The sequence below is a fragment of the Vigna unguiculata genome, chromosome 6 (assembly GCF_004118075.2).
Source record: "Vigna unguiculata cultivar IT97K-499-35 chromosome 6, ASM411807v1, whole genome shotgun sequence".
Lineage (NCBI taxonomy): Eukaryota > Viridiplantae > Streptophyta > Magnoliopsida > Fabales > Fabaceae > Vigna > Vigna unguiculata.
Genome location: NC_040284.1, coordinates 21,450,721 through 21,465,700, shown reverse-complemented (window position 1 = coordinate 21,465,700; position 14,980 = coordinate 21,450,721). Strand labels below are relative to the sequence as shown.

Genomic DNA, 14,980 nt, shown 5'->3' with positions numbered 1-14,980 from the left:
AAGCACTAATGAAAACGTGAGTTAGTTATTGCAATTAGGTCGGGTCAAAGCCATAATGGATTTTAAAAAAAAAATAGAAAAATCATATATAGGGATCAAATAATCATATATATGTATTAGATAATCACATATGTGTATTATATAATCGCATATGTGTATTAGAGTTAAGAGCTAGACGGTGATGCTGTATCCGGGCATATCCCTCGATTAGTTTGATGAAAACAAGGTGGTGATCAACAAAGCTATCTTGGTCGAGCCTGAGGAAGAAGAGGAGATGGTGATTGAAATTGTTGTCGGGGGCCAGCCCAACACTAATCTTTCCATACTCGTTGTGGTTGTTGAGGCTTTGCCTATTGATGCTGGTGGTATTGATGCTTTGGCTGAGGTGGCCAAGCTTGTGCCGTTGAAGCCACCCATGTTGATGAAGGCCTTCCAAAAGCTTCCTAATTTTTAGGAGTTTGCTTTGTTTTGTATGTTTTGGCCAATGTTTGATCTAGCCTTTAAGGCTTGCGGTAACGAATTTTGAGAATATATATGTGATTATCTAATACATATATGGGATTATCTGATCTCTATATACGATTATCCTATATGGATATGCAATTATCATGTACAGGTATGTGAGTACTGTATGCAAATAAGCGAATGTCATGTTCCATTTTTTTAAAACCCGTTTTGGGCTTTGACCCGACCCAATTGCAATAACCAACTCACGTTTTCATTAGTGCTTATGAAGCGAAGAAAGAGATCCTTACTTGGAAAGTTGTTGAACACACAAATTTGTTTAGAAACTTTTAACCAAGCACATTAACAATGCACCACAGATAACTGTTAGGATTAGCTAGAGTATGATAGAATACTTTAAAATTGAGTTGTAATACTTTAGTTAGGTATTTTTGACTATTTGAACATTTTAAGAATAAGTTTGTGCAGTAAAATTATGTGCAATATTATTTTTTCTGGTTTGTAGTAGTTTCAGACTAACTAGTTATTTTACTTTACCCTAGTTTTGGTGTTTTTAGGAACTAACATGATAAATTTTATTGTGTGACTTTGATGCAGCTTAGCAACTCCAATTAACAAATTAAAGATGATTAGAGGTTGATCAAGAAAGAAATCCAACAATGATACAAATTTGAGTTTTGAGTTTGAGTTCAAATCCTCAATATAGCTCTTGGAAACTCAAGGAAGTGGTATTTGTGACTTGTATCAAGCTTCAATGTACCAAAAGAGCATGGAAATCAATGCAGAAAAGAGAAAAATCAGATTAGGCCTATTTTAGTGTACAAAGTTAACTTTAAGTTGAATTTTTGTTTCCAAACTTTGATATTCATTCCGGTCCAAGGGAACACTGAAAAAAAATGTAAATTTTTTACATTCTTTAGCTGAAATTAAAATGTTGCAGTGATCAATCATTTACCCAACAAAACTTTATCATTTTTCTCACTTTATCTCAGACTTTTAAATATTCAAATTTAAATATTTTGGCATGGAACACTGCTTGTTTAGGTGCTGCTATGCTTAGCAAATTGGGAGGACCAATTGAAAGAAAATCTAAATACTCGTTCAAATTGTTCTTGAAAATAATTTTTTTGACAAACTTAACAAAACTTTTAAAAATGGAATTAAAGTAGATTAATTTTTTATTTTTTAATTAAAATCAAGTAATAAAATAATATCTGTTTACCTATATAGGAAAATTTCAGAACTTTTTTAAAAATACTCTGTTAACCTATCATAGCTAGCTAATTGTTCTTAACTGAAAATTTGAAATATATAAAGACAAACTAATACCCACCACCATCAACAGTACATCAAGAGACAGAAGCAGTGACATCAACGGTACAAGCAGACGCGAATACTAAGAAAAAATTCATCAGGAATTTCACTTCAAAATGCATCAAACCCTAAAATAAAATTTTGAAAAATTTCTCGTCGTCTGTAATTAAAGATAGTAACGGGTCGGATTAGCGGATAGTACCTACCTGCAATCTGACCTGAAAAAAAATCTATTCATTACTCATTTTTTTATCTTTTTTTATCTGTCGGATACTAATTTAGAAAATATCTGTAAATTTTTTTAAAATACGCGGGTACATGATACTCGCGTACTCACAAAGAAATACACACGATAATCACAGCTGATGCACAACATCCACAAAATAAAATACGTATCTCTGCTGCACAAAAACAAAATAATGGAAGATGCGCTAAAATGTTGTTGGACGTTTCATGTTTGTTAGAGTTGGGCAAAATGTACCAAACTGCACTGCACTACCAAAAACTGCACTGAACTGAATTGTTTTTCTATCTAATAAACTGAACTGCACTGCATTGAACTGCACTATAATATTCATTTTATCTATTTTAAACCTCTCTTTTATTTCTTGATTATTTCAAACCTCTCTTTTATTTATTTATTTCTGCATTTTATTTTCTTAAAAGTTTATATTATCCACTTTATCTTTTACATTTATTTTAAAATTGAATTTTAACATTTCTGAAAGATATTATTTACGAGGTAATAAGCAAATTTATCACAAATAAAACTATTAAACATAAATTAAAAATATTTATTGTTATTATAAATATTCTTGCATAAAAAAAATTCAAAAATTAAATACTGGTAAATTTTTGTATTCCTTAATAGGTATTAAACAAAATTTGCCGTAAATTTTATATTTGAGTTAAAAAACTGAAACCTTGAATGATTTGAATAGGAAAAATATGTAGCGTAAGTTGTCGTTAATTAATATTACTCTACCTACTTTTGTTCATTGTGATGGGACGCTTATAATATAACATTTTATACTACTATAATAACTTACACAGTATACAAAAATTGGACAACTCCAAACTTAAATTTAATACAGTACAAGAGGTTCAAACAGTTAACTGTATTACAAATACAATGGTTTAATTTTTTTTAACTGAACTTTCAAACAATACAATGCAGTTTTTGTTAGAAATAGTTTAGTTTTTTTAATACAATATAGTATAGTATAGATAATCCATAATTTAGTGCAGTTATGTTTATTTTGCCTAACCCTAGTGTTTGTCTAAGTAAAAGAATCTATTTGCTTTTCTGAACATTGAAACCCTTACCCATTCTACTCAAAGTTGGATCATATCTGTTGGACAAGTTCAATTAATTTATTTTTATTCAATCACTCAAGAAAGCAAAAAGGACAAGCCTGTTCATTCAATAAAATATAAGTAAATTATAATATATAAATAAGATATAGACCTTAACTTATAAAGTTCATAAAATGGTATAAAAAGAATTCATTATAAACTTATTTTAGTGCAAATTTTTTGGAACGTTCATGTTATCAAATTTCTTCTATTTCCGGTGTGAACGAAACCTAAATAAAAATATATGATATGTTTTCAAAGGCTTTCTATAGTAGAAACACATTTTTTAAGAATTTTAAATCCTCTGAATATTTTTCTAGAATTTTAAATCTCCGAAAATCTTAAGCATCTTTGAACTTTTTTCCAACGAACCGTCCAACCCGGTTAGCCTGCAGACCGGACCGGTTTTGTTTGAAGTGGATATTGTACATTAAAGAAATGGCGCAAAACGTGTCGTTTTATTTGTTCAATTCTGTTACCCTAACTGAGGCACTCGTAAGGTTTGTTCCTGACTGAACTTATGGTGGCTGCAATTAACTTTTTCTTTCAATTGATGGCAATTACTGCATGATATCATTGCAATTGTTGTTTGCTATATTCCATTAAATTTTCGATTAATTGTATTCGAAATTACTGAATTTACTCAACTTCGATTCTTACTATAATTAATACCTACACCTACATGTTTTTTTTTTTTTGTCTTCTTTATTTTTCCACTTTGTAATCTTTTTGCCCTTTTCTTTTTTGAGCAGATAGTTGTTGCTGAAGAGAGTTGAACACCAGGAATTTCACTGCCTGAAAGTTGAATATATGGACACTGAAGCTGACTCAAGAGATACTTCTCTCATTCTGCTCAAGCAAGGAGCTGAAGCTGTAAGTGTAATCACACCATGAATTTGTAGAATTAATTAACACCTACCCTTGATGTAAAATTTCTATCTTTTTCTTGTTTTTTTACTGGTGCACTCACCTTGTATATGCAATCACTCCTCTGTATTTTTGGTAGCAATTGATTTCTAGTTTTCTACACTTTGGAGGTTTAAAGGTGTGATTTTAGAGGAAATTGGTAAAAATTAGTAGAAAGAAAAATACTGATGAATTAATTCCCTGAGAATGAGTATGAGGTTTTTGATAGAGGAAAGTAGCCTCACCGAAAAAATCCTAAAGGTACTCTCATTATTTCTCCATTGAACCAAACATAGCTGGTAGGTTGTACAACTCTCCAGTTTAGACCAAACACTACAAGACATTCATGTATTCACCACGAAGGTCATCCAAGTGAAGGGCCAAGAGAAAAGCCATATATAAGCCTTCTTCCATGGTTATACCCTCACAGGTCAGAGAAAGTTTCATTTTTCTCTTTCCAGTTGTTTGGTTCAGTGGAAAAATAATGAGAGTACCTTTTAGGATGTTGTTGAATAGGCTACTTTGTTCTTCATAGCTTGTGGTGCAATGTTGTTGGTGAGGATACTATGGAATGTTCTTCCTCTAAAAGTTTCAAGCTTAGAGGAAATTCCTAGCAATTGACTCCATCAGCATTGTGGGATCCATATACTTAATCTTACCTAGTAGGATAAGGTTTTTGTTTGTTGTTGGGTTAGTTCTTCTACCCACTGTTTTGGATGATTCTTTTTTATGAAATACAACTGACTAAATTATGGCCTTTTGTGTTCCTTTTTGTAGAGGGTTTTTGAGTCTTCTTTTGTGGGAAGGAAATCCGTTGTCAAGGAACGCTTCTCAAAGAAGTACAGGCATCCAGCTTTGGATTCAAAATTGACCCTCAAGCGCTTAAATGCGGTTAGATTTAGAAAATCTGTGTTATTTGTTTACGCTGAAGCTCTGTATATTAAGCTGTGTATTGTTGCATTTCTTGAATGCTTTATTTCACCAATTGTTTTCTTGAGCAGGAGGCTAGGTGCATGACCAAAGCAAGGCGACTTGGGGTTTGTACTCCTGTGCTGTATGCTGTGGATCATGTGTTGCACACTTTAACATTTGAATATGTTACTGGCCCTTCAGTCAAAGATGTGTTTCTTGAATTCGGGGCACTTGGGACTGATAAAGAGTGGCTGGATAATATTGCATCCCAAATTGGTGATGCAATTGGGAAGTTACATGATGGTGGTCTTATTCATGGTGATTTAACAACATCAAACATGTTACTGAAGAGTGATACCAAGCAGTTGGTGAGTTCATTCATGTCTCAGGTCCAGTAATATCCAATTACCCATTCATGCTATGCAACATGAAAAATATTGTCAATGGTTTTTTACAGAATTCAAGTGTATTTTGCATAGGTTCTTATTGATTTTGGTCTGAGCTTCACTTCAACTCTTCCAGAAGATAAAGCTGTTGATTTGTATGTTCTGGAAAGATCTATTATTTCAATGCATTCATCATGTGGGAATGTGGTAAGCTAACTTTTCGTTTCACCTTAACCGTGATGCCATAGAAAATTAACGAGATGAAAACAGTTTTATTTGTCTGTTTTAAGAAATTGAATTAGAGGGGCACTCCACAGAGTCAGTGCTAAAAGGTAGCATATAACATAATTTGGGGTACGTTTTACTAAAACATTCTGGAAAGAGAGAACGAAGCCTTTTTCTATGATATGTTTTCTGCTTAGTCAAACAGAAGTTATGATTATAAACAAGTAATGAATTAATTAACAATTTTGAACATTGGATTTTGTCTGGATAGATGGATCAAATTCTTGCTGCATACAGAAAGTCATCAAAACAGTGGTCAACCACATTAAACAAGCTAGCACAAGGTCAAACCCTCCCTCTTCTACTTTGTTCAACTTTAACACTTTTTCTTCATTACATGCTTCTTACGTCCATACATTTTCACAATTTGCAGTGCGACAAAGAGGGCGGAAGAGGACCATGGTTGGATGAATCTGTCTCAAATTTCATTTCTTTATTGAGATATAAAAAAAAGACAACTAAGGATGTTATTAATGTAGTTTATCTTCACATTCTCTCTCTATTTGTATCTTTGTAGTGTGGTTATCTTCTACAGTTTATGAAAAATGTGATGGCTTTTAAAAAGCATAATGCTACACAAATGCTTATCTTCTACTCTGGTCACTTATCACATACATTGATTCAAATCCACATTGAACTCTCAGGATATTTACTGAAATTTGGTATCAACAAACATTAGATTTAAATACGATTTACAGTGATAGGCACTTCCATAACACCTTTGTCTGTTGACACGCTCCTAACCCCCTTTACCAACCAACATTCTCAATCTAGTACTTTCTAAAACTCCTCATTACATTATGAAATCATGAAAAGCATAATGCTACAAAATAATAGGATGTCCTAGGAACATTATGTTTCAATATGGTTTGTGATGATTGATTCATAACTTAATTTTTCTTAAATATAGGACCAAAGCTTCATTGTCTGGTCTGTGCATGAAAAATTATTTATTGAAAGGGTTACATTCCTTGAATAGTTTTCATTATCTTTTCTACATATTTGTTACAAACCATATAACGAAAATATGAGATGAGTTAACCTTCATATTATCAATGTTAAGCTATCTTATATGAAGTGTATTGTTCGAAATCATGCAGAATCAATCCCTTTTAGCACATATCGATTTGGAATAAGTTTTTATTCAGCACCTCAAATTTTACATCCATCAATAGTAATTTTTTTATTAGACATTTTCGTGCAACTTTTATTATAATAAAATTGGAAACTCTTAAAAAAAAGATTCAAACCCTCTTACAGTACATTGTTACTCAAATTCCCAGGAGACTTAAGTAGTAAAATGCATATTCAAATCAACTATTTATTCAAATGAGGGATAGTTTGTCTAATTCTTCATCAAGAGTGTTGAAAATTCAAATGTGAGTCTAAGTCTCATATTGAGTAAAAATGAGAAAGTTGAGTATAATATAAGGATCAAGGTCCATAAACTCATTACTTTAAGGTTTTTGATTAAGAGTGGTGTTAATCTCTTATGTGTGGATTGTTAAATCTCATTGGTGTTAAATTTCCCTGGTTATCCTCTGTCAAAAGACCCAACAAAGATATACACAAATTTATGGATTTTCGTTCTTATATAGTGTTCAACTTCTTCATTTTTATTCAATATAAAACTTAGATTCAAAGTTGGATTTTTCGATAAATTTGGTATGAAAATCTTGCAGTTTACACGTGCACATACATTGCTGTATTCCACAAAGCACATGGTAGTGTCTTGCTTGCTTTAGAAAAAGTTTTCTGGTATTATGAATTCATATAGTGCATAGATGTTCTTGTACACTAGATAATGCTCTCTCAATAAAATCCTTTGAAATTATGATCAATTCAAGTGTAAAGGTACAAATTTCCGTGTGATTTCTGGGTGTGAAACCTGCACCAATAACTTTACATAGTGCGATCTAGGAAATTATCTGCTCATATATATTATCCAGCCACTGGTGCAGTGCTCAAGCGTCCCCAGCACATTGACTCCTTATTTATGAAACTTTTCCAAGTGTCTCCAGTTAACAAAAAAGGACGATAATGATAATGATAACACCACATCCTTTCATGGGTGTGAATATATATAGGATTTTTGAGTACTCATTTCACTTGCATAAAATGTATAATTCCCTCCTAATCAAGGTGTCACGTTCCTATTTCCTGTCTGTCATTGTCAAATTCTTCAACCAAACCCACTTCTAGAGATTGGAGTGTAATGATTCCGATCTCACAATGGATGGATGAAACCAAAGGAGGGTTACACAATCAATTCTACCTATATATACATATTGATACATGTTCTTATATCCTCACATCACATCTCAGTTTTTTACCCATTAAATTCCATGGAAAACATGAAGACACCCTTTGTCCTTGATATGAAGGATGTTGTAATAGTTAAACCCTCCAAGCCCACACCATCTGAACTTCTTTCTCTGTCCACCATTGACAGTGATCCTGTTCTCAACATTCTGTGTCAGACCATTTATGTTTACAAAGCAAATCTTGATTCCCCAAATGGCCAACCAGATCCTGCTCAGGTGATAAAAGAAGCCCTCTCAAAGGTTTTAGTTTACTATTATCCTCTTGCTGGGAAGATAGTAACATGTGATGATGGAAAACTTGGAATCAACTGCAATGCTGATGGAGTTCCATTCTTGGAGGCAACTGCTAACTGTGAACTCTCTTCTCTTCACTATCTAGAAGGGATCGATGTTCCAACTGCACAGAAATTGGTCATTAATAATGATAATAAGCCTTCTCAAGATGAAAACCACGCCTTGGCTTTTATGGTGACCAAGTTTCTCTGCGGGGGTTTCACTATTGGCATGGGGTTGTCACACAGTGTTTGTGATGGGTTTGGTGCATCTCAGTTCTTCAGAGCCTTGGCTGAGCTTGCATGTGGAAAAAGTGAGCCCTCAGTGAAACCTGTGTGGGAGAGGGAGAGACTAGTGGGGACACTTCTTAAGGAACCACTCCAATTTCCCATTGATGAGACTTCAAGGGCAGTTTCACCATTTTGGCCAAGTGATGAGATTTCACATGAATGCTTTAACTTCAATGCTAAGAGCATAGAAAGACTCAAAATGGAGCTGATGAAGGAAAGTGATGATGTGAAGGAAAGCTTGACAACTGTTGAAACACTTGGTGCCTATGTTTGGAGGTCAAGGGCTAGAGCTTTGGAATTGAACTCTGATGGGAAAACTATGCTGTGTTTAGCAGTAGGGGTGAGACGGCTGTTGGATCCACCCTTGCCTGAAGGGTATTATGGGAATGCTTTTGTGGGTTCATATGTGGTGCAAACAGTGAAAGAACTTGATGAAAGACCACTCTCAGAGATTGTGAAGCTCATCAAAGAGAGCAAAAAGCTTCCTTCCAATAATGAGTATATCAGAAACACAATAAACATGTTAGAGACAGTGAGACAGAGGAACATAAGGATTGAAGGAACATGTGCTTCTGTGGTGTTAACAGATTGGAGGCAGCTGAGTTTGCTGGAAGAAGTGGATTTTGGATGGAAGGGTTCAGTGAATATAATACCAGTTCCATGGAATATGTTAGGGTATGTGGACTTGTGCCTTTTCTTGCCTCCTAGTAACTTGGATCCTTCATTGAAAGCAGGAGTTAGGGTCTTTGTTTCCCTCCCCAAAGCTTCCATGCCCAAGTTTAGGGAAGAGATGGAGGCACTAAAGCTTACGAGAGCTGATGAGAATAGCACCTTGCAATGAGAAATTATCTTCCAATTCCAAGACTTAGTTCTTGTATTATGCTAAATTTTAGTATATTTTCTCATGTAAACTGAACCGTCCTACATGCAAACTTAGTTCATCTTAGTTCTTGTATTATGTACTTTAATCATTAAATAGATCATCTTAGATTCATCTTTCGATTACATTATGTATAAATATCTTAAAATTACACATGAAACAAATATTTTTTTTCTTCTTTAAAATGTTAAATAATGTTTTACGCGTGTTTATTATTATTGTTACAAAAGACATGACATAATTTAAAGTATAAAATAATTCATCATGATCCATTGATATTCCTATATACTTGTTTAACAGTGTTTATACAACAAGGAGAGAGAAATGAAATATACGTTGGATACTTGTGCTTCTTCTGAGTGACATTAGTTTGTAAATAACGTTTAAGATAGCGAAAGTCAAAAAAAGTATTACTGATTCTGAAACTATAAGATGCAAGTGGTTAATATACATAATAGTACATCGCCTTTGAGAATGATTGTTAATGCTAATCAAAAGGATTGAAATGGACCATTGCCAATAGCAATCCATATGTATCCTACGGTGAAGGAAAGGGGAGATATAGATTTATTAAAAATCGCAATCAGAACACATCTCAATGGTGAAAAATAATGCATCTTTTGTCTGTCATCGCATGAAAGGAACCAACCCCCTAATCTCTGCTCCATTTCCATTGGACAGGAAGTAAATTTTCTTCCAATTTTCTTCTGAGAACGCTTCGCGACGAATCAGCCTTTGCCTGTCAAAAATAATGACACAACTTCAACAAACTGAAACAAATTATCAAGCTAAGGAATTTCTTTGCATTAGTAACAACCAAAACATGGTAAAGGTTAGATATATACTAGGGAGGTTATTGCTGTAACAATAACCAACAAATGATAGATCCAAGAGTATAAAGGTCATTAAGAGTCACTTGATGAAGGAGAAATTAAAAATTTAGAATGTATCTCCTTATTTTTACGAAATGAATTGATGTACCTCAGATATGGGATATTGCCAAAACAATGATACATTTCAAATAGAAAAACTTGACAAAGTTGAGTGAAGGGAAAATTTATCATAAAACAAATGATTGGTTTATTAGCAGATGATTTGCGACGACTGTGTAAGCATACCTTAAATAATAATGGCACACAGTCTCGGCCTCGTCCAAACTGTATCGAGGAAACATAACACGAGCATCTACTGGGACATCTGGTAACTCTTTACGAAGTTTTCCTACCGCTGTTGAATGAGAAAAGGCACCTACCATCATATCATCATGCATCATTGATCTAAAAGCCTTCACCTGCAATAGTAAGAAAGAGGTGTCTAAACATTGGCGCAAAAACCTAATTGTTGACACGAGTAAATTAGGGAAGACAAATACAGATGCCAGAAATTAAAGGTATCTTTCCCAGCCCACACCAAAACCATGACCAACATTTTCAAAGAAGTAAGCTTACAGCAACCCAATAAAAATGCATGAAACTAGCACATTTCTAGAAGCAGAAATATAATTTATAATGCAATATATTGTAAACTATGTTTTAAAGTAAAAACAAAGCAATGTACCAACCATTGTAAGTTCTCTAGCATGTATTGGCCGGCAAGACCGGATAGTGACTGGCTCTTCATATTCACTGAATGTAAACCAGTTATTATACTGGAGACAGGCAACCACAAAAGAAAATAGACAATCAAAATATAAAATAACCCAATTTTGAAAACAAGTAATTCCAAAGAATGAGTATCACTTAGCATCAAAGAATTTGTTTCTCACTTGATCTACTGCAATAAGGACAGGCCTGTCTTTAACAAGAGATAACTCTTTCCTCAAACGAACTACCACTCCAACAGCTGCATGTGTCTGCTCAATACCAGTCTTCACCAGCTCGTATAAATTTGTACCTTCAGGAATTGCCAAGGAATCAGCGTCTTTCAACCATCCAACACCAGCACCCTCACCTAATACGATTGGATCAAATATTTGGCATGGAAGTTCCTTTAGGTAGGACTCATTGTACTTCAAAAAATCCTGGAAATAAATGAGACAGACATAACATTCAAAACAACTCAGCGTAATGAATCTAGGAAGCCAAAAACAAAACAGTAAGGGTTTATACTAATATTAATATGTAGAATAAAACCAGGCAACCAAATCAAAATAAATCAAAATAAACAAATAAGCACAAACATTTTCCTTGTTCCTCAGAATTTCAGATTTAAAATTTATTTAATTAAACACCCATCTGTTTTGATAGCTATATGTATAGGGCTTGAGAACTATAATAAGCCAGATCATAATAAGTTACATAACATGGGCGGCAACAGTGAAAATGGGTAGCCATAGTGCACAACATTATTATCACAGGATAATCTGGATATTCCCCTCTAGACTGCATTTCACGGATACAATATTAGAAAATGATAAATGCAACACCATAGGGTAGGTTAAAACAACTATACTCTCACAAGGATTCAAGAAAAGAAAGACCAAGCAAGAATGCAGTTTAAAAAACTAACAAAATTGACAGAAAGGCATACACATTCTTTCTTTATTCGCTAAAAGTTGCTACGTATAGATAGAGAAAAATGTGATTTTAGTCCCTATAATTAAGTTCAAACTTAATTTTGGTCCATGTAATTTCAAATTTAAGACTTTAATCCTCCAACTTTCAAAATATGTGAATTTAGTCTATTTTTCATGTTTTAATTTAACATTGAGTAATGGTTCTTCACCCCTACAAAGTTGGAAAGGGGACTAAATTCAAATTCAAATATTTTTTATAGTTGAAAGACTAAATTCATCAATTTGACAGTTTGGGTACCAAAAACACATTTTCACATATAAATATGCATCTAAGAATTTGAAACATAATACTGACAGTTATAGGTAAACTGCCAGGTGAACTATGTGAATACAAATAGTTGTATAGATTCCCAATCGACCCAGGAATAGGAAACCGCTTGATCCATACTAACACAGACATTTCACGATTATACCATCCACGGCAACTATGCAGTCGTCAATAAACTGACTTATTGTTGCAAAATTAGTCATCAAGAAACACCTTGTTTCATCATTTTCCCTTCTGTAACATTCTAAAGAATGGCCAGGTCACAGAAAAATGGCTTTAGCATATCCGAGTTAAAAGAGCAAACACAATTAAACTTAAAATCGCTAAAATTCGGTCTTGCCTTGAGAACATTCTCAGCCTGGACAGGTGTGTCCCATAAACCAGTTTGTGGGTGCTTGTAGAAAAATCCTCCATGGGTCCACTCCTTGCCTTTAGGAACATATAAAACTAGCCAACCTTCTTCTCGAGCCCACTGAACAAGCATTGCAAGCGCAATGCTCTTCCCACAGCTAACAGGACCATCTAACACCACTTGCTTTCTAACTTTAACTCCTGTAAAAAATATTTAATTTTCAGGCAGTAAAAAAATAATATTATTACAAATAATAACAAACTGACCATACATGATGATGGGTCTGTTTAGATAATATTATTTTGAAAAAATTATCTAAAACTTTTACTGTGAAAAGCTCCTTTATGGTAAGTTAATATAGTGTTTAGAAGATACAGACTCAAGTGCATATCCAAAATGATAAGAGGTGTTTGAATGAAATTATAAAAGTGCTTTTATCTGATTAACTAAAAAGGATACATAACAATTAAACGATTTCAATGATTAAATTACAAGCAAAAACAATTAAAAAAATAATATTTGCCTGCTCTTTCATGACTGAATTTAACATTTTATTTGAAATTATTTTCTTTATATTATTTCTTGAATTAGATGAGCGTTGAGTGTCTATATGATATTGTATTTGAATATGACAAGGACTAAAGCATCATTGATTGGACAATCGAATAATAAGGACTAGAAGCATCATCTATTTGATTACAGGAGACTGGTTTTGCTAGCAGGATAAAAACCAAAAAAGGGACAGGCTCTTGGGCCTAATTTTTTCCAGCAGCCTAGCACATTGATGCTATCAAGCTAGCGTCATAGAAGACTGTAGCTTACAAGTAAGTTAACACTGGCATAATAGACAATGAGTGTGTGCGTTCATACAATTTTTGAGAAAATGATAGTACTTATTAATGTTGCCGTAAATTATGTTGCTTCTTCAACTCTAACTTGAGTTTTGCTGGTGCAGTGAATGACTCAGCACTACCAAATTTTATCTTCCTAAGCTTACTTGATCATGAAAATTGAAACATAAGAATTTGAGCCTAATAATGCATTAAAAAATAATCCATCAGAATCAAACATCTGGGGCTATAAAAACAACAAATACCGCACCTTTACCATTAGAGGACCACATTGGTGGATCCACCACGCGCCTGAAGTTATCACGGAGATCCAAGAAGCTCTGGCGAACAAGTAAAGCCGTCCGCATTGAGTCCTGAAACTCGTTCACCATACCCACTGGCAATCCCTCGGGCAAAACCGCGTTCAGCGTATCCTTCCTGGAAAACCAAACCAACTCAGGATCGCAGAATCCAGAAAAAAAAAAAAAAAAAAAAAAAGTGAAACTCGAAGACGCACAAAAAGTGTTCGACAAAATGCCACAATGAAAAACGAGGTTGGAGAGAAATAGTACGTGAGTTTAAAGTAGGTGCAGACGTCGTTGCGGGAGAGGTGAGAGAGGGAAGGTGACGAGGTGAAGAGAGGACGGCCATTACGCCCCACATCAAGTGAAGGGTTTTTGTCATCAGCGGCGAGCTGCCGAATACGTTCTTGTTCATCGTAGAGAGCGGCGGCGGCGGCTGCGGCGGTGGATTTTTTGGGATCGGGTTTCAAAGGTGTTGTGGGCTTTGGGGGCCTAGAAGTGTGGCTGACAGATGAGAAAGGAGCGAGCTTGAGATTCCATGAATGATGGGTCGCTGCAGCTCTAGCAAGGGACCGTAACATTTCCTTTGCTGTTTTGTTTTCTATGAGTGATTCACAGGAAAGTGCAGAAATGTGAGGTTTTTGTTTTGGGTTTTGGGAAACCAGACAATTGAGACAGGAAGAAGAAGAATGAATGAAATTTTGGGGTACTATGGTATTTTTCCAAAAAAAAATTTCTCTCTTCATTCATGGACCAGAGAAATTTTTTCATAAATGCTTTTGGTCACTGGGCTCGGATTTCTTTTTGCACTCCCATACTTTCCTTTGGCATCTTTATAATATGAAAACTTTCACTTTGACCTTTTGGTTTAAAATGTTTTTCAGACTTTGTAATTTGAAAAAAAAAATTATGTTGGATGTAGAAGTAAAAAGTGTATTTCAAATTGCACAATAAAAAAGTTTTGTTTTTTGCATAAAAAAATATTTTTGAAAAAGAGCCGGTTAATCTAAGGTAGCATTATAATAAAGAAAGCTAATATTCAATATTTTAGGGCAGTCTGATATAGTTTTCTCATTAAAATTAGAGTTTGATCTCACTAACTAATATTAATTTGAGTATTCAAAAATCAATTAAAATATTAATTTAGTTTAAAAAAAGCAAACTCGAATTCTTATTTAAAAAAAATTAATATAAATGATGAATGAAGTGCATATTTATAATTGTGACAACTTGACATTTCTCTGAATGGTTTTGGTGAAAAA

General features: G+C 33.9%; 3 protein-coding genes across 7 annotated transcripts; 2 read left to right on the top strand and 1 right to left on the bottom strand.

Annotated features, from left to right (window-relative positions):
- Positions 1-3,527: 3,527 nt before the first annotated feature.
- LOC114187350 (EKC/KEOPS complex subunit TP53RK-like) lies at positions 3,528-6,279 on the top strand. Of its 5 annotated transcripts, none has more exons than XM_028075582.1 (7): positions 3,528-3,635; positions 3,888-4,008; positions 4,819-4,932; positions 5,043-5,342; positions 5,433-5,546; positions 5,836-5,908; positions 5,998-6,253. In XM_028075582.1, exons 2-7 carry the CDS (start codon positions 3,946-3,948, stop codon positions 6,033-6,035), a joined length of 702 nt encoding a protein of 233 aa, XP_027931383.1. In that variant the 5' UTR covers positions 3,528-3,635; positions 3,888-3,945; the 3' UTR covers positions 6,036-6,253. The 5 variants fall into 5 exon arrangements, with proteins under 5 accessions (XP_027931383.1, XP_027931386.1, XP_027931385.1 ...); XM_028075585.1 differs by having other exon boundaries at positions 3,529-3,635; positions 5,043-5,321; positions 5,998-6,279; XM_028075584.1 differs by having other exon boundaries at positions 3,624-3,658.
- A 1,496-nt stretch (positions 6,280-7,775) lies between these two features.
- On the top strand, positions 7,776-9,527 carry LOC114187331 (spermidine coumaroyl-CoA acyltransferase-like). Its single transcript, XM_028075550.1, has one exon. The coding sequence runs from the start codon at positions 7,865-7,867 to the stop codon at positions 9,350-9,352; it is 1,488 nt and encodes a 495-aa protein (XP_027931351.1). The 5' UTR covers positions 7,776-7,864; the 3' UTR covers positions 9,353-9,527.
- A 250-nt stretch (positions 9,528-9,777) lies between these two features.
- LOC114186536 (28S ribosomal protein S29, mitochondrial) lies at positions 9,778-14,413 on the bottom strand. The gene is made up of 7 exons (XM_028074471.1): positions 13,989-14,413; positions 13,688-13,854; positions 12,575-12,786; positions 11,157-11,411; positions 10,953-11,039; positions 10,510-10,682; positions 9,778-10,130 (listed from the first exon to the last, which is right to left on the bottom strand). Exons 1-7 carry the CDS (start codon positions 14,297-14,299, stop codon positions 10,019-10,021), a joined length of 1,317 nt encoding a protein of 438 aa, XP_027930272.1. The 5' UTR covers positions 14,300-14,413; the 3' UTR covers positions 9,778-10,018.
- Between the last annotated feature and the right edge of the window lie 567 nt (positions 14,414-14,980).

Excerpts from the sequence above, each read along its gene's own strand:
- LOC114187350 (XM_028075582.1), top strand. The coding sequence starts at position 3,946 with ATGGACACTGAAGCTGACTCAAGAGATACTTCTCTCATTCTGCTCAAG. Across the intron at positions 5,547-5,835 it reads ATTCATCATGTGGGAATGTG|ATGGATCAAATTCTTGCTGC; the intron begins GTAAGCTAACTT and ends TTGTCTGGATAG. Across the intron at positions 5,909-5,997 it reads ATTAAACAAGCTAGCACAAG|TGCGACAAAGAGGGCGGAAG; the intron begins GTCAAACCCTCC and ends CACAATTTGCAG.
- LOC114187331 (XM_028075550.1), top strand. The coding sequence starts at position 7,865 with ATGAAACCAAAGGAGGGTTACACAATCAATTCTACCTATATATACATA.
- LOC114186536 (XM_028074471.1), bottom strand. The coding sequence starts at position 14,299 with ATGTTACGGTCCCTTGCTAGAGCTGCAGCGACCCATCATTCATGGAAT. Across the intron at positions 13,855-13,988 it reads TGCACCTACTTTAAACTCAC|GAAGGATACGCTGAACGCGG; the intron begins GTACTATTTCTC and ends TTGGTTTTCCAG. Across the intron at positions 10,683-10,952 it reads ATGCTAGAGAACTTACAATG|GTGAAGGCTTTTAGATCAAT; the intron begins GTTGGTACATTG and ends TTACTATTGCAG.